Here is a 26500-nt window from a genome sequence, read left to right as displayed (position 1 = left end):
AATAACCATGAACTAATACCTGAGTTAATAGTTACTTCAACATGAACTCATGATTAGTTAAGATATGAACTAATGAAGAGTGATCCTTAACTACGACAGGAGTCATAAGGATTCATGCATGAAAACAGCAACCTTAACTACGCGTTAATACATGTTTGTTAATTAATTTAATTGTCATTAATTAACATTTAGGGGTAAACTAAATAAATCAGCCTCCATAAGAGTAAACAAGAAGTACTCTGAATTTGAATTAAACGTGATTTAATACTGTCATAATTTACACTGTAATATCATAATCTGCCATCTGCAGCTTTGTGACAAATAATTGCAATGGCACATGATTATTTAGCCATTAATTACATAGATCTGTCTAATCAAATGTGGAAAATAGACTAACTACCACTAATAAATTTAATTTGATCTAAACTGTTTTCTGATTTTTATAGTTCATTTACATTTAGTCATAGCTAAATAGTCATAGTTTATTCCCGGAACTAAAGTATGTAGGGTTTGTTTCTGGCGGGACACTCATTAGTGGCACACGCTAGGTGTTCTCTTGGCGCGTTTGTTGTGTTGCTGCCATTTTAAACTAATAAATGTTGAGTGCTTTGGTAAGCCAAATTAATAATTAAAGACATATTTACATGTATGTTTTATTGGGGTTTTCAGGAGGTTATGCGCAGTTATTAACTGTATTTGTATTTTTGTCATTTAAATGTATATGCTTTGATTAGCATTAGCTTGTGGACGCGCGCGATTTTACATGTAAATGTGCCTTATGTGTGTCTTTACAGGTATGTTTATGGCTTGCTTTCAAGTCCATGTATGTTTAATAATATAAATAAAAGTAAAATACAAATACTTTTTATTTTAGTTTTTTTTGTACCGGGGTGTAAAGGAATAAGGATGGCACTCTATAGTGTTTATTCATATATTAGTTAATGATGTGTGATATGTGCATCATGTCATGACTTTACTTGAGGTGGCACATCATACTTAACTCATTATTAACTAAGCATATACTAACATCAACTAATGGTTTGTTAATGTATACTTATGTCATGACTTTACTTGAGGGGGCACAATCATAATTAATTCACTGTTAACTACTTACCAAATTCAGCTCATGATTATCATTAACTTACTATCAAATACACATGTACTAACACAACTATATAAGTATTCAGCCCAGTTAATTGATGTTGTGTGACTTTTCAAAAAGTCAGAGAATGGAGGTACAGTATGATCACGGCCTGCGTCTGGATGGAGAGTGAACTTCTGAATTTGATCCCAGCAAACACTCCCTGACCTTAGTTCATGTTTCCTGTTTGGTTATTTTTTTGGGAACCGATTCCTAAGGAACTGATGTAAGTCACAGTAGTTTAGTTTGATAGGAAAGAATATCACAAAACAGATTAAGACCTTTTAAGATAAATAGTGTATTTAGTATTTTATATGTTTGATAAGGAGCGTCAGTGAAAATAATTACAAACTAATCCTGTGCCTTTCAGTAATGTTTATAATGAAGCTGCTGATGTCAGTAGTTTAAATTCTGACAATAATAAATTGTTTAAATTTATTTCAAAGTCCAAATATGTATTATTCCTTCTTATAGAGACTGTTTGATTTAGTTTACCCTAAATGTTAATTAATGCATTAATTATCAAACATGTATTAACGCATAGTTAAGGCTTCTGTTTTCATGCATGAATCCCTATGACTCCTGTCGTAGTTAAGGATCACTCTTCATTAGTTCATATCTCAACTAATCATGAGTTCATGTTGAAGTAACTATTAACTCAGGTATTAGTTCATGGTTATTCATGTACTGTTATTGTAAAATAAACAAGAACATCTAAGTGTACTCAACTGTGCTATTTTGAGACACCATGAATTTGAACTAAATGTTTTGTAGTACACTTGAACCCATAAGAGTGGCAACTAAATACATTTTAATACAGATATATGAAGAATTTTTAGTAGGCTACACCAAGTACAAAATTAGTGCGTAAAAATAGTGCACTTTAAGCAAGTAATGTGTTAGCTCATATAGACCACAAAATGCTTTTGAATTCATCATTCATTGTCTATTTATTGCAAATATTGAATTCATCATTCATTGCCTATTGACTGCAAATATTGAATTCATCATTCATTGTCTATTTATTACAAATATTGAATTCATCATTCTTTGTCCTTTTTATGACCTACAAATAAGAAAAAAACACAAGCAATTTAAAAAGTAAGGGAGTAAGGGAGAACAATTTTATCAGCGTCGCGATATTAAGTTTCAATTAAAAACAATCCTTGTAGAAAAAACGAACAGCAGAAGTGAAATTACAAGAGAAATTTTTAATATACATTTTTTTTAAGTGCTATTAATTTTTATTTATAGTTCCTATAAGGTGTTTTTGCGGGCGCAAAAAAAATAGAAATGACATGTTTTGTCTGCTAAAACGAAGAGTTTGGCAGTTCATCCGCGCCGGTGAGTGGCGCTGTGAGCGCAGATCAGCTGTTCACTAACCTGCGCGAGGATCCCCGAAGAACCGTAAACAAAGAGATCCAGTAGAACAGGGTCACGGAACCACAGCTGCCGCTGCTATAAACATCAACTGTAAGTTTAAACACATTTAACACACTTTATACATGACATATTGTATTTCTGTGCACTTAACTACAGTAACAGAAGAGCTTCGCCATGACACTTTTGTTTGTTTGTTTATGTGTGTCCCGCAGCGAAAGCAGGACACGTTGTTGGTCGAGCATGCCCAGTAACGCAGCTCAACTCTTGGAGTCAGACGATACTGAACCGGACCTCCCGGTACTGGTACAGAACCTGAGCGGGTTGAGCCTCCGGGATGAAGAGAGTCCATCAGAACCACGTGATACTTCTCATCTGGGTGTCCTGGGTGCGGTGTTGGACCTCCAGCCCCTGTCCCAAACTGGATCAGAGGAGGAAAACATCACCACCAACAACAACATTATCAGACATGATGCTGATCTGGACCAGCTGAGGGCCCTGGCCCTCACAGGCATGGAGGCTCCGGGGACGGGTGGGCTCTATCAGGATGGGCTGGGCGAGTCCCAAGGCTACCACCAGGTTCAGGGGAGGATGATGATGGCGGCGATGATGATGATGCAGGAGGGCGAGAGGTGTGCACTCAATACCAGGAGGAAGAGCGTGAACACAACAGAGTGCGTGATGGTGCCCACATCTGAGCATGTGGCGGAAATAGTTGGTCGACAGGGTGGGTTTGTTTGCTTGTCATGTTTGATATTCTAATATTCTGTGACTCATCTTGTCTCACTTTTCATCCAGAGCAGGTCTTAACATTAAGGATTTTTTTGTGCTGGTGCCTGTTGGATTAGTGATTCATATTTGTACTCGCCCTGCTGGTGTTTTCATAGACCTCATCTCACCTATATATATATATATATATATATATATATATATATATATATATATATATATATATATATATATATATATATATATAATATATATATATATATATATATAATATATAATATATATATATATATATATACACACATATACATATATACATTTATAGTCAATTTTTAGACAAAGAAATTACATCCGAAGTATGTAAGGTAGCAAAACTTGATCTCTTTTATTCAATCCAAAAGGTTTTAATTATGTTTTGCTACATATAAAGGTATTTTGAAGATTTTCAAGTGTCTAAAGGTCAGTTTGTTTAAAGGGTTAGTTCACCCAAAAATGAAAATGTATCACTCACCCTCATGCCGTTCCACACCCGTAAGACCTTCGTTCATCTTCAGAACACGAATTAAGATGTTTTTGTTGAAATATGATGGCTCAGTGAGGCCTGCATAGCCAGCAATGACATTTCCTCTCTCAAGATCCATTAATGTACTAAAAACATATTTAAATCGGTTCACGTGAGTACAGTGGTTCAATATTAATATTATAAAGTGGTTCAATTATTAATATTATACTCGCATTTCAAAACACTGCTTCAGGAAGCTTCGGAGCGTTATGAATCTTTTGTGTCGAAGTCAAAGTCACGTGATTTCAGCAGTTTGGCTGTTTGACACGTGATCCCAATCATGATTTGACACACTGATTCATTTGTGCTCCGAAGCTTCCTGAAGCAGTGTTTTGAAATCGGCCATCACTAAATAAGTCATTATTTTGTTTTTTTTGGCGCACCAAAAATATTTTCGTGGCTTTATAATATTAATATTGAACCACTGTACTCACATGAACCGATTTAAATATATTTTTAGTACATTAATGGATCTTGAGAGAGGAAATGTCATTGCTGGCTATGGAGGCCTCACGGAGCCATCAGATTTCAACAAAAATATCTTAATTTGTGTTCTGAAGATTAATGAAGGTCTTACGGGTGTGGAACGATATGAGGGTGAGTAATTAATGACATTATTTTGATTTTTGGGTGAACGAACCCTTTAACCATCAAAAGGCCAATACAGCCATTTCATTTGTGATTAAAATATCTGAAAATGTAATAAATGTGTATATTTTTTATTCTGGCATGATTTTATAACATCATATATCAACATAGTGCAAAATGGTATTAAAGTTATGTGTAGAAGTTGTTGCTTTGGTATGAGACCGAATGTCTGGAAAAATTAATTTAATTAATGTCATTTGGAGTAACCAATATAAAACGACCATTTTGGATCAAGTCATGTGGTCAATACTGTATCATGTGACAGGATGTGACATCATTCAGACACCTGCAAAGGGCCACATGGTCATGAAGCAAAGTAACTCTCTCGACTATTTTAAAAATTCACGTTTTCACTAACTCATATGCATGTCTCGAAACATCAGGTCACATGGAACATGTTGTAATATTTTAAAAACTTGTACTAAATAAAAAAATGTTTGTTCTTTTGCTAGCTCGCTAGATATCAGCCTGTTAGCATTGTTTGAAATAAAACCGAAATTTTAGTCAAACCAAATGACTTTTAGGTGACAAATTTTGTCCATCTTGTAAAAAATGACAAAAGCAGTGTTAATTGATTATAAAAAATTTTATTATATCTCCATTGTTTTTTTTTTACACTTTTAAAAACCTTATTCATCAACGACCAATACACACACACGCATATATGTGTGTGTGTGTATATATATATATATATATATATATATAATTAGATGAGTTGAGGTCTTTGAAAATATCAGCAGACTGTATATAATAACAATAGTATCAGTACATTTATAATGATCCCTTGATGAAAATGGTGCTCTAAATATATGCTCTAACTGACCTCACTGAACTGCATGTGTTCACTATGGATTATAACTGCCCCACTTATCTGTGATGACGTGATGTTCCCTCACTGCACTGAATGACAACAAGTTGTGTAATACTAGTGAACTAGCACATTGACAACACCCTGTTATGTTAGTAATGACCGATCAACATCAAAAACTGCTCTAATTACACCTGAGAGGAGATCACTTGTCTATCATTGTGATTGACTGACTGATTGATTAATGTCTTTTTAAGCTAGCAGTGTGTTGACTTGTCTTTGTATTTCTGCTCTCTTCAGGCTGCAAGATCAAAGCTCTGAGAGCAAAGACCAACACTTACATTAAAACACCCGTTAGAGGAGAAGAACCAGTGTTTGTAGTGACCGGACGGAAGGAGGACGTCATCATGGCGAAGCGTGAGATTCTGTCAGCGGCCGAGCATTTTTCCCTCATCCGGGCGTCTCGGAACAAATTGGCGCCAAACGTTGGGCACAACAGCATCCCTTGCCATCCGGGACAGACAACCATCCAGGTTCGGGTGCCGTATCGAATGGTAGGGCTCGTGGTAGGACCGAAAGGAGCGACTATCAAGAGGATCCAGCAGCAAACCCACACTTACATCGTCACACCAAGCCGTGACAAGGAGCCAGTGTTTGAGGTGACCGGCATGCCTGAGAACGTTGATCGCGCTCGGGAGGAAATCGAAGCACATATTGCTATGCGTACCGCAGGAAACGTGGACACCAGCGTAGACGATGACGACTTCCACTACAATGGCACCGACGTTGGCTTCGAGTCGGGCAGCAACCGAGCCTGGCTCTTCTCCGGCTTTGACAACGGCAGCTTCCACAGCAATGCCGCAGGGTACCGCAACGACAGCTCCAGCTCGCTTGGAAGCAACTCAAGCGAGTCCTACTACAGCGGGAAAGGCAGCGGAGTGGCGGATCTCAGTCCCGGCAGCACCGGCGGTACTTTCTGGTTTGGCGATACCCAGCTGCCCCTGGGGTCCGAAGATTCGGCTGGATACGACGGGCTAACGATGACAGCCCCGTCCACCAATCCCTTGTGGAGCACCTTTGATCGGGGAGGCGCGAGTTTGCCGACTACGCCAAGGCTCTCTCCATCCCTTCTCGCTCGTCTGTCTCCAACTCTTCCGGAGGCACTGGATCATCCGCTGGTTCGGCTGGTGCAGGAGAACTCCCAGAGTCTCCCGGCCTTCGGTCCCGCATTTTCGCCGTCGAGCGACAGCACGGGCTCCAGCTCTCCGCCGGACATGCGCACCTTTCCCAAACACAGCCAGGTTCCTCCATGCGTACGTTGCGGAGACAATGTGGCGGCGCTCGTCCTGGGTGGGCAAAACCTCGTCTGTTTGGAGTGTTCCAACTCCATCCTGCAAAGCGCGTAGAGAGCGAGAGATTTGGGATCACAAGGAGCAAACTGGTTTATTTTTTACATTGATAAATACTTCTTCTTCCTTTATTATGTTAAAATAACTGGGAAATGCAGGTTTTCAATTAAGTTCATCTCAAAGAAAGATTTCCCCATTTACGTTTAGCTGCTACGTCGTACTTACGGCAAGCAGTGCTGGGGTTTAGCAGCGCTAAATTGCCATCACCTACATGTTTTTTGTTAGTTTGTTACTTTGTTTTCAAGGTATCGACTCTGTGTTTACATTTTCATGTGCCTGATTCCATGACGGTAGCGGTGCACACTGGCGCTGTTGCTGAGAAAGCATCTGTGGCCTTGAGTTTCTGTTTTTCAACACTAGAGTCAAGCAGCATGCGATCATACAAGAGCCGTCCTGACCTCCACGACCCTGACACCTGCACTTTGAATGTTTCCATAAACATTTAAGGGGTTGCACATCGCCATTAAACGCTCATTAAACCGTTCCTGCATAAATTGTTGCAATAAATTGAGTCACGTTACACACAAAAAGTTTTTAGACAAATTTAAACATTGGCTCCGCTTGTATTGCATGAATAAAACCCATTTCCGCGTTCAAATCATTCAGTAGCTGTGTTCCCATCAAAATACACGTATTTTGGGATATCGCATAAAAAATGCTGTATTTAAAATGTGTATAAAGTCTTAAAATGCGTATAAAAACATATGCACTCAAATTTACTAGATAAATCCCTGATTGCGAAACAAAACAAAAAAATCATGTGATTGGATAACTGAACTAACCAGTGGATCAATCTCATTGCACACCATCTAAAATATCATTCTGAAATACCTGAGCCAAAGTCTGACGTCAAAATGATTTGGTGTAATTGCCTCCCAGAACTGTCTCACACAATCACATTCCCAAACATCAGGCATCCAAAAACAAAATAACATGAAAGCATTTGTTATTGTGTTTCGTCTGCATGGGGGGAGGAAGAGTCATAGGCTTCCCTGGTTGCAGCAACTTTTTATTATTTTATTAATACTCTGCGCCAGTCTGACAAAAGTGTAGATTTTGCTCACTCGAACACAGCAAGGAAACTGCTTTATTCACAATGTTTTATGCTATATTTCATTTTTTCAAACAAGTTCAATTCGCAACTCGCAAATGGAAACACTATGGAATCTTGTTTCCGCCACTGAATAAAAAATAAAAAAGGTAATTGCGTCTTTTTATCTCGCAATTCTGACTTTTTTTCTCAGAATTGCATGATTATAACTCAAATTTGTGAGTTTATAACTCAGAATTGTGACAAACTCATAAATTCGAGTTATAAAGTCAGAATTGCGAGATATAAAGTCGTAAATTTGAGTTATAAAGTCAGAATTGCACGATATAAACTCGCAATTCTGAAAAAAAAAATTTCTTCCCCCTTCACAATTGGACTTTATAACGGGAAATTTGGAGTTTATATCTCACAATTCTGAGAAAAAAAGTCAGAATTGCGAGATATAAATTCGCAATTGCAAGGAAAACGTCTGAATATACCAATGCTGTCTCATGACCAATTCGTACATATTTTATGAGGTGGCTAATTTGTACGACCTCACTCGTACGAATTTGTACGATTTGTCTAAACCCCAGTGATGGGTAGGTTTAGGGGCGGGGTTAGGGCTAGGTCATTCATACGAATTAGCCACCTCGTAAAATACGTACAAATTGCTGTAAGATCGGGTTGGATATACCGGTAAATACTCAGAAAAAAAGTCAGAATTGTGAGATAAAAAGTTGCAATTATCTTTTAAATTGTTTTATTGCTTGGCAGAAACAACGAGTGGTAATGTACGTAAAAAAAATATGGTTGATTGTTTTACGAAAGAAGCCCTTTTCGTAAGTTGCATTACGATATATGTCCGTAACGACTCCTCTCATTGCCTTAACTGAACGGGTCGTACCGGTCCAGCACAGGGTGTCGTACCAAGAGGAACGGGGCGCTTAGGACCTGAGAGGAGTGATTCTGCTGACAAGAACGTGCTGTAAACAATCCCTTCTCAAAGTGCAGGTTGACACGGCTAATGACGTCTATTTCACAATCACCACTAAACTCAGAGAAGCTAAGGCATCAGAGATACATAACCTCTCAAGATTCACTTTGACTTTTTTTTTTTTTTTTTTTTTTACAAATTTGTAGTATTTCTGTAGTTTATATTTCATATTCAAATACATATATAGATATATTAAGAATAAATGTAAGATTATTTGGCAAGCAGTCGGCTGCTGGTTGCCATAAGTATTAGCTTGTAGAGTATTGACGTTAGGTACTATAGAGCAGGAAAAAGCACACCTGCATGATTTATTATCTAACGATTCCTAAATCGCAACAAAAAGCCAAGGATCCAATATATATATATATATATATATGCTGCATTAGGTCTGCATACTACCACATTATGAACAAAATAAAAGTCCTATGTTAAACATAACTAGGAATTTTGTTTATCTGAGGGATTTTTACCATCACACTGCAACAATGTTTCTGTATTTGATAATTTTAGTGTTCTTTTATTATGTATATACACATATGCAGGGACATGATGGCATATAAGTTGTATTAAAATTTAAAATATATTTTATGATATGGCCTTACTGTCCTGTGGCCAAAGCACTGATATTATATATTTGCTGTAAAAAAGAATTAAGATTTTTATTTTTCTGATATTAAAGTTCCTTAATAAATTGATTCATTTAAAACTCACTTACCTAAGTGTGTGTGTTGTTTGAGTTTTACCTTCAGTCATATTTTATGGGTGTCAAGCTGCAGTCAAACTGGCAATGTGAGAAAGAATAATATTCTGGAGACATTTGAGGAAAGTCGTGAAAAACACAAGTTTGGTAATATGTTCTCCATTATGAAAAATGGCCATGGTCACTAGAGTTTCAGCAAAAATACAAGTTACTGAAGTCATAATTTCATCAATTTGACTGCATTGGAAGCTGTTGGAAGTAAAAAACTTGCATTGCAATAATTACAGCCTCAAAAGTGCCTCTGATTGTACACAAAAAATATGCAATTTTATATAGTGAACAGTTATTTAAAAAAAAAAAAAAATACAAACCAGATCATCACATTTAATAGTTTCAGGGAGAAAGTTTTCATTGTTGACAAAATAATCCAAATTATTGTATTCTCATATCTACAGCATGTTTCAGTCATATGGTGATATCAATCTTCTGTTGATCAGATCAGTCTTTATGTTGATGTAAATGTCAAAAGAACAGTAATAAGTGAAGAAACACTGGAAAACTTCATCAGCCTGAACAACCTGCTCAACAAGTCACTTACACACTTCAACTGTCTCTGGTTGACATACAGGTTGTATTCAGAAAGGAATACTAGCATACATACTATATACTCCATACTGTTTTTTGTTTGTTTGTTTGTTTTTTTAAGTTTGTAATGTGCAATGCTAAACATTTAACCCTCTGGTAGGAAACTTGGTAAAGGTTTTGGCACTTGCTATGCGAACACAGAAAAAAATCACGGACATGATTCAAAAAGGTTAAATGGTCCTGAAAAAAATAGCCACACTTGTATTGTTTGCATTGGAATTGAATGGGAAACGAATTTCATCTAGTGGAAATGTTTGGTACTGCGGCCAAACAAAATCTTACTGAAAGCTCATTTTTTGAGATATCAACCTCAAATTTGGAGCACAACTTGTTTAGATTTATGGTTTTGATTTTCTTTGAGTTTTAAAGTAAAACATGTTTTGGAAAATATATATTTCATATAAAAATTGTAAATAGTATTTTTGTATATTTTTTCATAACAATAAACTTCACTTTTAAAAAAAAAAAAAAAAAAAAAGACCAAAATTAAGTCTGTGCTCCAAAGCATTCAAGATTTATGAGTAAATTTCATTTTCAGGTCTATGCTCAAAAAGTGGATAAATACCATAAAAATATAAAATGTTAAATAAAAAACATCAAACTAAAATGTAGTATATTCATTTCATTTCATGAATTTCAGTCATTTTTTGCATGCAAGGAGCACCAGACGGTTAAAACGGTAGTTTTAGTCAAGTTGAGCCAAGTTTCATGTTAATTCAGCAAATGGTATTCAGTTATCATCTAAAAATCATGGCTCATATTATTTCGGTGCTTCAATATTATTTAGTGATACTAAAAATAGATCAAATTGAGCATTATGCATTGTATGTATGTACTGTGAACAATATACATACTGCAAAATGTCTGAACACACCCTCAGATTCAAAACTGTTGACAACGGTTTGATTATCACAGGTTGCTCCATCTCCATGCCAACATGAACATGCATCATTAAGAAAAAAGATAAACAAATGCACATACAGTTAAGAGAAGTCCAGACAAAACTGGTTAGTACAATAAAAGAATCAAGTTATCTGATCTAAACCATCTGAGCTAAGTGAGTTTTATATCAAAGACAAAATATATTTGGCCCCATCTCAAAGAAATCATATTTCATGTCTTCTGCAAGATGAGCCTGCTTTTATTGTGAATGCACTCATTGTCTGGTCTCTGAAAGAATCAGCCATACTGAGACAGAGAAGTGATTGGTAATGCTGAGATGGAGGCCTGTTCCAGGGAAAACAACCTTTACAAGTGATATAAAGTAATATAAAGATTAGTGTTATAAAAAATAATGCATAGGAGTTAAAACAAACACAAAGGACAATATTCTGGCCACATACTCACTGAGATTTAGAAGTGCCAAACACAAGCTGAACACATTTTGTGCAAACTTTTCATAAAAGTCTGCTGCATCGAACTGAATATGTAAATTGTTTTTCTTATTCATGTGTTAATCATGTATATATTTCATGAATTGCATGAAGAATGTTTTGTAAAACCATTTATAGTTAAATAGAATGCAACAATTTACATGACTCTGAATGTTTAGTGTAAATGCTTTGTAATGCTTGCCACAAATTAAAAAATAAAACAAAAAAGTAATTGCGACTTTTTAATCTCACAGACTTTTTTTCTCAGAATTGCGAGATTTAAACTCGCAATTACATGTTATAAAGTTAGATTTTTGAGATATAGTTGCAATTCTGATTTTCCTCGCAATTGCGAGTTTTTATCCCACAATTCTGACTTTATATCTCACAATTCTGACTTTTTTTCAGAACTGCGAGATAACTCACAATTATGAGTTATAAAGTCAGAATTGCAAGATATAAACTAGCAATTCTGAGAAAACATTTCTTTTTTCCCCTCACAATTGGACTTTATATCTCGCAATTCTGACTTTATAACTTGTAATTCTGAGAAAAAAAATTTCAATCGCAATTTCAAGATAAAAAGTCTCAATTACCTTTTTATTTTTTTTTTCATGGTGGAAACAAGCTTCCATAGAATGCAACAATTTACGTAATCCCAAATTTCTGTATAACTTCTGTAAATGTGAGAACGGCCTTATTTAAGAAACACAAGCAGAACAATTTTTGTGTAAATTGTTCATAAAACCATTCTTACACAAATTGTTTACAGATGAATAGTTTTATGAAACAGAAGCTATTTAGTTTTTGAAACCATATTTACATAATTTGCTGCAATGATTTGAGCATTAACTTACGTGACCAGGAATTTCTCAGTAAATAGTTCGTAAAACCATTCTTACTTAAATTACTGTATTCAATTTAATGCAATAATTTAAAGGAAAATGATTTTACGAACTATGATGGATGACAAGCTCAACGAATTTCTTAGTAAACTGTTCATAAAACTACATTGTATAAATTGAGTTCAGATTTTTTTTGCACATGGTTCATCTTGTGTTGCACCTCTGAAGAGGAGTGACATCTGTTTTCAGCTGCAGTGTGTATGTGGCCACTGTATAGATCTGACTGATCCAAACTCATGACACTGGATTCAATGCAATATAATACAAATTTCTAAATGTCTCCACTCCAAACATTTTGAATATGTCCATTTCTTGTTTGAACATCAAAAGTGAAGGTCTCGTTAAGGTGTAAAAAAAGTGTCGTTTCGCTGAACAGTTCTGTTTGATCTAACAGTGTTAGTGTTGTTTGATGTATTGCTGGTTTTCAAACTTATGCCAGATGCCATGGCTAAAGTCAGAGGTCATTGTCAGTCATTTTGAGCTATATGCACTGTAATGTAAAGGTAATAAATATTCGAACATCAGTCCAGAGGTTGCGGGTCGGCTACAGGCATGGTGTGCAGAACCTCGTCCAAGAGCTGAAGGGCCCGGTGTAAATGAATTTCGATCCAACACGGGGTCTCCTTGATGCTCTGGCGAGGGTAATCCGGACCCCAGCCCTTCACGAAACTCATGCGCAGAATGCAGAGACGCCGCAGGTCGTCCACGCCGATGCCTGCCGCAGCAGACAGACCTGAGGATAGGCGGACGGGGTCATTATTAAACCCAGGAAACACTGTCAGAGTATTTTAGTACACCGTTTTGTCTGTATCGATGGGGGATGCAGATGTTCAAAAACCATTAACAGAACCAAAAGTAATCATTAAATCAAATTATTTTTAAAAAGTAGGAGCGTTAGGCTAATGGAATGTCATGAAAATTATTTTTCCAGTATTTATTTAATGCAGAAAACGTTCTGAATAAGTTCTCTAATAATAAGATGTAATGGATTAATCCACAAAATTACAATCTTTCAGTTACCAGCTCAGATCGCCACACGCAGCTCTGTGATTGGGCTTCAAAACTGATGTAATATGGATCTATAAATGAAAGACTCACTGATAGCAGGGGCGATGCCCCCCACAGAACCCGGGCCTGGGATGTTTCCAGCGACCGCAGCCGCCTGCGCAGCCGCCGCAGCTTGAGCCGTAGCCGCCTGCTGCTGCATCTGCCGGTGACACTGACGCAAATCAAACACCTGCAGACACAAGACAGAAACATCAAACCAGAGCAACTTCACATCTGTCATATGCATTCAGTAGTGGGTGAAGATGTTGAATTACACAGCAGAAGACATATGTAGAATAGTTCTTGAATCCGCTGTTCCTGCTGCCGTATGTTAGTTAAAGCCATGTACAGGTACATGACATCAAATAGGATGCAAACTTGTTACACTGCACTGAAATGGCACAAATAATACAAAAAAACATGACTTCACTTTTAAAATGGTACATGGGCGGCATAAAAGAATGTATACACATTCATAGGTTTGGACTTTTCTCTTATTTTTTTAGTTGCATTATTTTTCTTGGGCCAGATAAACATTGATGATTGTAAACATAAATAATACAATTTAATATTTAGTAATTATTTAATATTACTTCGTATTATAAATATTCTGATAATAAACCAATAATATGACTTTATATTATTTAATTCTATTAATATTCTGATAGCAAACATAAATAATGATTTAATATTATTTAATATTATAAATATTCTGATAGTAAAAATAAATAATCTTTTATTTTATTATTTAATTATATTAATATTCTGATAGCAAACATAAATAATGATTTATATTATTTTTTAATATTATAAATATTCTGATAGTAAAATAATGATTTAATATTATTATTTAATGATATAAATATTTTGATAGTAAACATAAATATGATTTAATATTACTTGTTATTCAATATTAGTAACAGTACACAAATAATATGACAATATTATTATGAAATATTAATATTCTGGTAGTGAACAAATAATTATTTCATTTATATAATTTATATTTATATTTATATGATTTCATTTAATAATGATTTTATTATTCTAATTGTAAACATAAATATGCTTTAATGTTACTAACAGTACACAAATAATATGATTTAATATTATGTAATATTCTGATAGTAAACAAATAATGACTTACTAACTATTATTCATATATTCTGATAGTGAAAATAAATAATGATTTAATTGTATTATTTAATATAATATTCTGATAGTAAAAATAAATAATGGTTTAATTTTATTAATTATTATTTATATATATATTATAAATTAATTATATTATTTATTACATATTATTAAATATATATTTAGTTATTAGTAGTAAACAAATATGATTAAACATTATTATTTAAAACTACTAATATTCTGATTGTTAACTTAAATATTTTATATTACTAACAGCAAATAAATAATATGATTTCATAACATAAATTTCAAATCAGCAACAAAATCTGACCCATAAATGTTTTCTTATGCTCAAATAGCATTAAAAGGGCTTATTTTTCAGGCTAGGCCAGCCAATGTTCATATGCAGTCATAAGAGCGCATCACAGAATAATGACTGTTTATATTACAATCTTTACCAATCAGCGATCGGCTCTTTTATTCAGAAGGCGGGACTATTTTGCCATATTGTACGTTGCACTTTCTCCCATTCAAAAGTGTTATGAGTGCACCGTCTTTGTGTATCTAAAGTCTAGTGTGGCTAACTCTAAAAATAAGTGTACTGTAGCTTGACTGGAGTTTGTCAACTTTAAATCAAGAGTAGCGTCCTCACACTGTCATACTCATATACCATAGTATTTCTGTGCTACTTTAAAAGAATACCTGCATATTAGCATGCTCCTATGTCAAGAAGGTACTCTTGTTTATTCGTGAAGACTTCAGTATACTGTAAATAACAGATGGAGAGGGTGATAGCGGTTGTGTTACCTTGATGTAGGCACTGGGGTAAATTTTGTGGACAGCGTCACCCGGGGCTCGTCCAGCCTCACGGTCCAGATAATAACTCTGGACAAACACAGCGTGGTCACTGAGGCAGCGCACCCACACGTCGCCCTCTCCTTTACACTCCAGCTGAACACCTTTACCGATATGAAGCCTGGAGGAGACAAGAACAGAGACAGATTTACTTGTTTGCAGAATTATGGGTAGATCTGAAGGAAAGTAACAAATAAATCAGAGCTGCAGAACTGGTTCATGTTGTACCGTCCTAACTAGGACTTTCAAAGTGCAAGTTTTTGAAAACAATACACTTATCTTCTCTGTGTAAACTACATAAATGTAAGTTTGTGAAAACGGTGACATTATGCGCATGCATGTGCTATAGGCGAGTAGTGTTTCTTTTCAAAGTGACATCGCCATCTACTGGCCTGGCTGCAGAATACAGCATTTTTAGTCGTTTTCACCGTTCCGTGTGAATGGGGATCGTTTTGACAATGCTGTCGTCTGTACTCGAAAAACTCAAAGGAAAAACGTGTAAACATACCCACATTCAGCCAAATTTATTTTGTCAGTCATTCAGTTCAAACCCCTGCACCAGTGATCCAATTAACTGATGGATGTCAATCAATACCTGGCTCTCTCGATGGCCTCGGTGCGATGTACGTTACTCAGCTGACCGAGACAGAAGCGATCTCCACCTGAAGGGTCCACATAACCGTCCACCGTTACGACGGGACAGTTGGAGGGCACCTTAAACGTCTCGCCCACCTGAATGTCCATCTCAAAGTACGCAATCGAGCACCAGTAATCTGGAGCTGAGAGAAAGACAAAGAGAAACAGCACAGTTACAAATCAATGAGTCTAATATGAGTTCTGAAATATCTAGATATCATTTTTAATTAAAATACTATAAATGTTAAACCATAGCTGCATAATATCTGGATTACTTCAGTGATGATGGGAAGGTAAACACATTGCTGTATGTAAGAAGACATTACGGTAGTTGCTGTAGCTCAACTAGAGATGAGCGGCACTAGCGATGACAAGGTGATGATGTACTGGGAAAATGAACTCCTCCTCCTCTGTACTGCAAGGGGCTGTGGGTAATATTAGCCCAAAAAGCATCTAAGGATACACACTTTTTATCCATACATACTACAAGTACAAATTTCACAAGGAATAATGTATGATCCAGGCATCTTTGGCATATTATGAGCTGTTATTTCAGTTTTCAATTAATTTTTTTGTCATTTTGTAATGTGCTTTTGTCATTTTTATTAGTTTTTTTTTTAATATTACTATTTAAGATTTTCTACATTTTTATTTCAGTTTTAGTTATAGATCACTATTTGTATTTATTTATTATTAGTATTAATTTCCAGTAATTTTACTGTAAAACTAAAATTAGTGTTGCCTTGCAATAAGATTTTCATCTAATATTTCTATTTTATTTTAATATTTATTTTAATTAACATAAATGTTTTTAATAGTTTAAGTTAGCAATAATAACCCTTTCTGGGACGGACTAATACTTATCTCACATACAATACCGTTTCTATAGTTTGTGAATCAGAGAGCAGCCTGTTTTATTCCTCACCTGGATGTGTTGATATGGGCGGCTGGAACGCCAGCTCATTGTGGACAGACCCTGAGAAAGACAGAAAGAGAGAAACATTTAGGGTGCTTCACACTGGCAGTTTAGTTCGAAACAGGGCACGGTTTGCATGAAAAATTGGTCATGTGAAAGCTGTCATGTGGACAGGGGTACCAAACCCGAGACTACTTGTATTCGGTTGCACTGGAACTGTGGAGCGATTTGTGTCAATGTGAAAGCAACTCAGGTTGTGTCCGAAATCGCCCCCTGTACCCTTAAATAGGGCACTATTTGAGGGGACAGCCATTTGTAGTGGTGTCTGAAACCATAGTAGTGCACTCATTCAATCCCATAATGCACCGCAATAACGAGTTTACAACTGATGTACACTCAGCGGCTAAAGAATACCCATAATGCACTGGGAAGGTTGTGCCGAATGAATGAGGTCGTGCTGAATCATCCATCTATCCATTTTCCAAACCGCTGGTCCAATGTGGGTACAGCGTAATATCATACAGGTATAAATTAATTTTCAATTGATTATTAAATTGTTTAATTAAGGTTTATGCATGCTAGTTTCCATGACAGAGTTACATGTGACGTAGGAGGAAGTATCGCGGTAGGGCGAAAACTCCATCTCATTCTCTCCTCCAGCTTCAAAATAATCCGACATTGTTGTTTTACCTTTTTTTATAAAGGCCATTTGATTTAGTCTTTGCACGTTTGCTTTGTAAACACTGAATCGGTACTTCCGCCTTCCATGGTGCATCGCAGAGCAGTGCAAGATGAGAATTTGAGGTTAAAAAGTACATTTTTTTTTTAGAAAATGACCAATCATTTCTCTAGATGAGACTCTTATTCCTCGTCTGGGATCATGTAGAGCTCTTTGAAGCTGCACTGAAACTGACATTTGGACCTTCAACCCGTTGAACCCCAGTGAAGTCCACTATATGGAGAAAAATCCTGGAATGTTTTCCTCAAAAACCTTCATTTCTTTTCGATTGAAGAAAGAAAGACAAACATCTTGGATGACATGGGGGTGAGTAAATTATCTGGACATTTGAATTCTGACATGAACTAATCTTTTAATGAAAGCAAAACAGACAGTGATGGTAGCTGGTGGTGGTTCTAGTCACTCACAGTACTGGCCCGTGTGAGGCAGGGGAGGGTGGTGCTGCAGGTGGCCGTTCTGATGAGGGATGCTGGGGGGGAAACTACTTCCTCTGGGCCATGAGCTGGGGGCATCTAATGGAGGAAAACACACAGATTTCAGTCAGTCATAAAACAATATCTTTACACATTATCTATGCTTCGTTATTGTTATCACTTTTGTTTGTGCTTAAAACCAATAAACAAACCGGGGAGAAAAATAAAAAAGCTAAATCATCTACACCAGATCATCATCTTCTCACATTACATGCAAAATTAATGCATGCAAGGTTCTTTTTTGCACATATTAACAGAAAATTTTGAGGAAAGTCTGGCTTTAGGCTATCCATCCAATGTGTTTTCTCTGAGGAGTCAGGAGAGGCAGAGCCTCCTCAACAAATCTGGACAAGAAAATAAATCAAAAGCACTACAATACAACAAATATGAGATCAAAGTGAGCATATAAATCACTGATTTTCTAAAGCACTACTGTTTTCAGGATTGATAATAATCAGAAATGTTTCTTGAGCAGCGAATCATGAATGATGATCTCTGAAGGATCATGTGACACTGAAGACTGGAGTAATGATGCTGAAAATTCAGCTTTGATCACAGAAATAAATTACACTTTACAGCATATTCAGATAGAAAACAGTTCTTTTAATTTGTAATAATATTTTACATTATTACTGTTTTTACAGTATTTTTGATTAAATAAATTAGCCTTGGCGAGCAGAAGAGACTTCTTTCAAAAAAAAAAAAAAAATGATTGCCAAACTTTTATGCGTGTATGTGTGTGTGTGATTATATATATATATATATATATATATATAAAACCCTACACACACACATATATACATATACATTATATTTTATATATATATATATATATATATATATATATATATAAAACCCTACACACACACATATATACATATACATTATATTTTATATATATATATATATATTATATTCTCAATCCCCATTGTGGTCTGCCTTGTTGTACAAAAGGATGAAATAATGACTTACTGGTTGGAACGGCAGCCATACTGGTGAATGCAGAAGTGGAGGCGGAGCTTGCGGAGTCAGCTGGAGGCAGGTGGGCGGGGCTGTTGAAAGTGTCAGGCGGAGCAGAGGAAGTGGCAGTATGTTGGATGGTTTGAATACTATGACCTCCATCAGCAGATGAATGTGACGGCTGACCCTCGAACTCATCCTTCACCATGAGCTCTCCACTCGGACCTACACATAAATGTGAAAAATGACTTATTCACTAATCAGCAATGGATCATATACAGTTATTTGATCATTATCCCAAAATAAATACAGTTAGGAAACAAACTGTATATTATCCTGTATATTATTTCTCAGCTTATTTGCTATTACTTGGCAAATTAAATAATAAATGGACGTGAGATATTGATTTGAGTTCACATTATTTAACTACGCCAGAAGAAATAGAGTGTGAAGTGTTATATATGAGACCCCAGAAGTTAATATTGTGTTAAATTTTAAACTCAATATTGTCTGTATCTGATAAATATTACCTGTAAAGCCAGAACAGAACTGTTGTGCATCTCCAAGCAACACAGCTGTTTCATTCTGAATGAATCCACGTCTTGAGCGAATCATTCGGGTGAACCAATGATTCAATGGCCCATTCATAAAAGAGCTATTTACTTGATTCCTGAATGAATCAGCCGTTTGAATGAATCGAATGAATGAATGACTCAATGGGCCCTATTTTAAAGATCTAAGCACATGGTCTAAAAGGATCTGTATCCACTTTTGCTAGTTTAACGACGGAAAAAATGGTCAGGCACATGGTCCAATAGGGTTGTCCCTAGTCTCTTAATGAGTCATGTTTGTGTTTTGGGCGTAAGGTGCAATAAACCAATCAGAGTGTCATCTCCCATTCCCTTTAAAAGCCAACTGCACTTGCACAATGGCGGATTGCTATTTTCTATGGCGGAATATAGACACCCTCAACCTGACGAATCACTTTAAATGCATGTGTGTATTGCCACGATTGGTCAATAATTAGCCAATTTCATTCGTCATTACTGCAAATAGGTCATTCTGATACATGCAATGACTATCCATTATGACATGTAGCCATTTTTATCTTTATGTACAGAATAGTAATCTTTTAAATTGTAATCCTTTTATTTTTAATATTTGTCATGTTTGTGTGCTGCTTTGTGTGTAACAAGCAGAGTGTAGCGCGTTGTGTACCTGCCTATATGCGCATATTTCTAACGCACTCTTTAAATATCAAAAAATACTGTGCCATTGACTTTAGAGCAGGTTTTTGTTGGTCAATGGCGCAGTCGTTTTCAATTGCCTCAAAATAGCAACACGCCAACAATGCGCCTGAACACACCTCGTTTTCAGACCAGGACGCCAATGGGTGAACAGATGAGCGCGAGTGCATTTGCTATTTAAACAATCTGGTGCTGGACGTGAAAATGATAACTGCGTCGGGCTGAAACTAGCAAAAAACACTTGCGTCATGCCTGGCGTCGCATTACCCCGGGTGTATGATAGAGTCCTATAACTTATTTAGACATTTACCGTCATCTACTGGCAGTTTTAGTTTCTTATTGAGAATATCAGTTCATAAAAATAAAAAAAAAATTGACCAAAAATGAAAATTCTGTTTATATAGCCAACATTTACTCACCCTTGTGTCATTTCAAACCTGTATGACTTTCTTTCTTTTGCATAACATGAAAAAATATTTTGAAAAATGTTGGTAGACAAACTGTTTTGGTCTGTAAATATATGTAAATACCAATTCAGATGCAGCTTCTGAGAGAAAAAAAATAAATAAATAACAGCCTAAAAGATTAGGTATAATAAATTCTATGTTAAATCAAATAAAATATTTCTTTCTAAAGCTACTTTTTGTAATGTCTATTTGTTGCTTTTCTCATTTAACACAATAATGACTTTAAATTATCTTTTGGGGGTAATTTCTCAGCCAAATTTAATGTGCGATTAATTTGCGATTAATTAGATTAATAGGCACATCATTTAATTAATTAGATTAAAATTTTTAATCGCTTCAAAACCTTAATTTTATTATAATATTATCAATGTTGAAAACAGTTTTTTTTGGAAACCGTTTCTTTCAGGATTCTTTGATAAATAGAAAGTTCAAAAGAACAGCATTTAATTGAAACAATATTTTTTGTAACATTATAAATGTCTTTCATTTCTCCTTTCTGAATAAAAGTATTGATTTCTCTCTTTCTCTCTCTCAAAAAAAAAACCTTTCTGACCTTAAACTTTTGAATGGTAGTGTATGTGACAAATTGGTTGTTTATGATAATTACACAATTAAAGTCCATGAAAATGCACCCTTACCTGGGCCGCCCAGAGTCAGGACAGAGAGATCTGAAAATGGAAAGACAGAAAGAGACCACAAATATAAGAATTATTCAAAATCATAAGACATGAACATAAGCACTTGCAATACATTTTTACCATGACAAAGTTTCAAATCATGGCAAGGCAACAGAAAACAATTCACCGATGCTAGGAGACACGACCCTCTCATAGTGATACGGGTTCACACACACATTGTCGCATTTCAGGTCAAAGGCAAACTGGCAGTATTTCACTTGTTTCAGCTCGTTCTTGTGCAGGTCCGGCCATCGCCACAGCCGTGCGTATATGACATGAGGAAATCCTTTACGACCGGCCACCTGAGACACAAATAATCACAGTCACAGAAGATAAGATAAAGTAACTTCCTTTTTTAACATCCAAGATAAACTTAAGACAGTAAATGTCAATTTTTCCTAGAGAAACAGACCTGCAGTCTACCGTCTAGGGTGCGCTGTATAGTCACACATTTACTGGGATGAGCTCCGTTCGTAGTGATGGCAGTGATCAGTGAGTCTAACTCATCTTTCTTCTCTTTCAGCTTCTTCACCAAACTTTCTATGGCTCGTTTGGCGAAAGACTCGCTCTCTCCTCCCTGTCGATGGCACATGAGACTGTGGACGATGCTCAGACAGGCATCATTACTGGTTGGTGTGCTGGAGAGGGACATGTTGCTGGAATACACTCAACCGCATGCGAGAACGAACAAATCGACGTCCTTCAAACCTCTCCAGCTTCTGACTTCACACCTTGATGTTGTGACGTGATCCACACCGGCCTAAAAACACAGAGAGACTGTGAGCACAACTTAGCCACCATGAAACAAAAACTGACAATTTGTATTTTTTTTTAAATTGCAGTTTGATTATAAATGATTTATCCATGCACATCAGCATTTTTTCTCATTCATGTATTTTCATTTAATGAAAATAACTTCCCCTCCCTCTTGCTGTGACAACCTGTCACTCACATGAGATCACAGCAATAGTAAATGTCAACGATCCAATCAATTTCCAATAGACGCTCTTTTTTTTTTCTCGTTTGAGAAGCCGTTTCACTTGGATATATATGTCACACAATAAGGAAGAAAATAAGATTGCAACCTCCATTTCATGCTGACTTTAATATCAATTATTTTTGCACTGTGCTATATAAAACAAACATTATTTGTCATACCTATAAAGCACATTTGATTACACATAATTTAATTATACATATATATTCAATTCAATTCAATTCACATTTATTTGTATAGCTCTTTTCACGATACATTATCGTTTCAAAGCAGCTTTACAGAGAATGCATGTCAACATTACAATTTAGAGAATGCAGTTAGCTAATAATGTAATAATTTAATTTACAATCACTGTTAGCAGTTTAACTGAAGGTAGAAGCATTGAGCTCCTGGAAATAATCAATTACATATTAACAATAATTAGGATATATAGAAATACATTAGGATATTATATATATATATATATATATATATATATATATATATATACACACACACACACACACACACACACACAACAATATACAAAAATGATAGATAGATAGATAGATAGATAGATAGATAGATAGATAGATAGATAGATAGATAGATAGATAGATAGATAGATAGATAGATAGAAATAATGAATTATATTAACAATTAACAATAATTATGATATATAGAAATACATTATGATATATATATAATATATATTATACACGCACAATATACAAAAATGACGATAGATAGATAGATAGATAGATAGATAGACAGATAGATAGACAGATAGATAGATAGATAGATAGATAGATAGATAGATAGATAGATAGATAGATAGAAACATTTTATTTTTTTATGAATTAATTTAATTAACATACCACATAATTAGGACTGACTCTATAAATTGATTTACACAAAATTCTGTTCATATTTACACGGAATTAATGATTAATCAGTTGAATTAACATTTTTTTTCCCAGGCAAACACAGTAATGAACTCATACTCATCTATTAATAAATTATAAACTCATCAAAAGCGCATAATTACACTTAATTACTATAACAGTCAAATATGTGACCGTGAATAATAATAAATCACAGTTAACGTTACTCTGACAATACAACTGATCTCTCTATGGAGCTAACGAGCTAACTAGCTAACAGATACTCCTTAAATGTGCGGGAAATTGGCAAATAAAGTGTCTACGCGAGTGCTATGGTGTAATATCAGGTAGATATTAAAAATAAAATGAGAAAATAACAACAGAAACACTTACGATTCATGGAGCAAAGGCAGGGACATTGTCTCTACGTAAGCGATGTGACGTCATCGCACGAGTGACGCCGCGGTGAGCGTAAACATGGCCCCGCCCACAAATATGACCCCGCCCACACAGATGCTCTTCTTGATTCATGACTGAAAACTAGAGTGTGAAACTGCTGGTGAATAAGTTAAAAGGACAATCATAGGATTGATGTTATATACTCGGACAATACTTAATCTTACTTAAAGCACGTAGTTCTCAATAGTATACAGTCCTACTACTTTCTGCTGTATATGTAGTATACTGTACACATGCAAATTTTCTGTATGCACAGAACTCCTGGGAGACCTTTGTACACTGCAGGGAAATAATAACGCAATGCATTTGACTATTTCCACTTTGATGAATGAGTTTAAAGAATCTTCACTAGTTTTTGACCCAACTAAGTAACGTGCAGCATACAATTGTTTAAAGCTGCAAACATAGCCTACTGCATACTGTTTGACATCATTTTAAAACAGTATGTAGTATACGGTATACACTACCATTCAAAAGTTTGGAAACATTACTATTTTTAATGTTTTTGAAATAAGTGTACTCATCAAGCCTGCATTTATTTGATCAAAAATACAGGGGAAAAAAGGTAATATTGTGAAATATTATTACAATTTAAAATAATGGTTTTCTATTATAATATACTTTAAAATATAATTTATTCCTGTGATCAAAGCTGAATTTTCAGCATCATTACTCCAGTCTTCAGTGTCACATGATCCTTCAGAAATCATTATAATATGATGATTTATTACAAATGTTGTGCTGCATTTATTTAAATTAAATCTTTTGTAACAATATACACTATATACTGTTCAAAAGTTTGGGTTCAGTATTTTTTTCTTTCTTTTTTTTTTGGAAGAAATTAATACTTTTTTCAGCACGGATGAGTTAAATTGATAACGCAATAGTAAAGACTTATATTGTTAGAAAACATTTCTATTTTGAATAAATGCTGTTCTTTTTGACTATTTATTCATCAATGAATCCTGAAAAAATTATCAGTTTCCAAAAAATATTAAGCAACACAACTGTTTCCAACTTTGATAATAACTGAGTATCAAATCAGCATATTAGAATGATTTCTGAAGGATCACGTGACACAAAAGACTGGAGTAATGGCTGAAAATTCAGATTTGCATTACAGAAAAAAAAATATTTTAAAGTATATTAAAATAGAAAACCATTATTTTAACTTTATTACTATTTTTTCTGTATTTTTGATCAAATAAATGCAGGCTTGATGAGCATTAGAGACTTCTTTCAGAAACATTAAAAATAGTAATGTTTCCAAACGTCTGAATGGTAGTGTATACTGTACTGTGCTATAAGCACTACACTAATGTTCTGAACATGATTTAAGAGTTGGTACTCCTAGACTAGGATTTCTTTTAGTCTGTTGTCCAAAAATGTCTTTAAACCTGTACAATAGATAGGCATAATCAATCATACTCCACAAAGTCCATCTTTCTGTATAAAATAATTTCTGCAGCAGTATCAGCACCAAATGAAACTGAAAATCTGTTTGTGTGACTCAACTGTGCCGGACATGACAGACTGGGAAGGGTTTGAAACTTCATTAAAGAGAGTAATTATTTTATGCAATTTTCTATGGTGCAGCTAATAACAGAAATTGAACACGTTAAGTTTTACCTCATCGGGCATGACATACACATATGGAGGAAGGAACGATGGACAGACAGTGTGTGTGTATATATATATATATATATATATATATATATATATATATATACACGTTTTAAATCCGAACATTTTAAAGTATAAGATAATCTAAAAAGAGTTTGCATTCATTTTTATAGGCTTTTATGGTCCATATAGTATGACAAGAATATGGATCTCATACTTGGAGAGGGGGAAAAAATAATTCTGATGCCCAAATGGAGTAAAAATATGCAATTTAGTGCAAATGTTATTTATATGGCCAAAAAGTAAGATGATATTCTGATAGCTTTTAATGCAAATCAATGAGGTTTTTATAGCAGTTACATAAAATGTATGAATAATCTCTTCCAATAATATCTTATTAAGGTGATATTTAAATGTTTAGTTTTATGATCAAAGCTCTGTAGTTTTATTGTGGGCAAAAAACATATGAATAAAATGATTTAGAGATGAACAAATAAACATTCCTCAAAAGCCTGATGGATTATATTTGATACTTGCATGTAATCATGACTTTTCTACTTAATGATATGAATAATCAAGTAAACATAAGTTGCTTTAGTAAAGTAAATGTTCATCTTGAAATATTACTAACAATATAAAAGTTATTCTTACATTTAAAAAAAATCAGCAAAGATTTCACAGCAAAAAGACATGAAGCATGAGCTGAAGGGAGACGTTAAAAGGCCTTTTACTTGCTAAAAAAAAAGAATAAACTATCAGACGACAGAAGACGTGTAGCAAATTGTTTCGATGTTTAGAGGCCTTAGACATAATATATTAGGCTTTATAGGGTTAACATCATCGTCATACCATACAGAACACAAACTGTTCACGCATGTCAGGTCGAACACGACGCATCAAGTAAAGACTTACCAACTTCAGTCCACTGGTCCAGCAGTCTGTTTTTGAAAATAAAATGATTAACAATGATTAAACATGTTCAAATCTCACCTGCTCATGGATGTCCAAAAGAGTCTACAAGCATTTCACCACACTTGTACACATGCATTCATGAATTCACCTCTGAATCAATAACAGTGT

General features: G+C 35.0%; 2 protein-coding genes across 2 annotated transcripts; one reads left to right on the top strand and one right to left on the bottom strand.

Annotated features, from left to right (window-relative positions):
* The first annotated feature begins 2512 nt into the window (after positions 1-2512).
* LOC137034766 (RNA-binding E3 ubiquitin-protein ligase MEX3C) lies at positions 2513-9388 on the top strand. Its single transcript, XM_067407936.1, has 3 exons — positions 2513-2614; positions 2737-3248; positions 5569-9388. The coding sequence occupies exons 2-3, from the start codon at positions 2765-2767 to the stop codon at positions 6672-6674; spliced, it is 1590 nt and encodes a 529-aa protein (XP_067264037.1). The 5' UTR covers positions 2513-2614; positions 2737-2764; the 3' UTR covers positions 6675-9388.
* A 391-nt stretch (positions 9389-9779) lies between these two features.
* smad4b (SMAD family member 4b) lies at positions 9780-23828 on the bottom strand. The gene is made up of 11 exons (XM_067406439.1): positions 23732-23828; positions 21891-22238; positions 21606-21780; positions 21440-21469; positions 19100-19312; positions 18062-18166; positions 16925-16975; positions 15959-16142; positions 15316-15484; positions 13426-13564; positions 9780-13060 (listed from the first exon to the last, which is right to left on the bottom strand). Exons 2-11 carry the CDS (start codon positions 22128-22130, stop codon positions 12849-12851), a joined length of 1518 nt encoding a protein of 505 aa, XP_067262540.1. The 5' UTR covers positions 22131-22238; positions 23732-23828; the 3' UTR covers positions 9780-12848.
* Positions 23829-26500: the final 2672 nt, after the last annotated feature.

This window comes from Chanodichthys erythropterus, chromosome 13 (genome assembly GCF_024489055.1).
Source record: "Chanodichthys erythropterus isolate Z2021 chromosome 13, ASM2448905v1, whole genome shotgun sequence".
Classification (NCBI taxonomy): domain Eukaryota; kingdom Metazoa; phylum Chordata; class Actinopteri; order Cypriniformes; family Xenocyprididae; genus Chanodichthys; species Chanodichthys erythropterus.
This window is presented reverse-complemented; position numbering and strand designations above follow the sequence as displayed.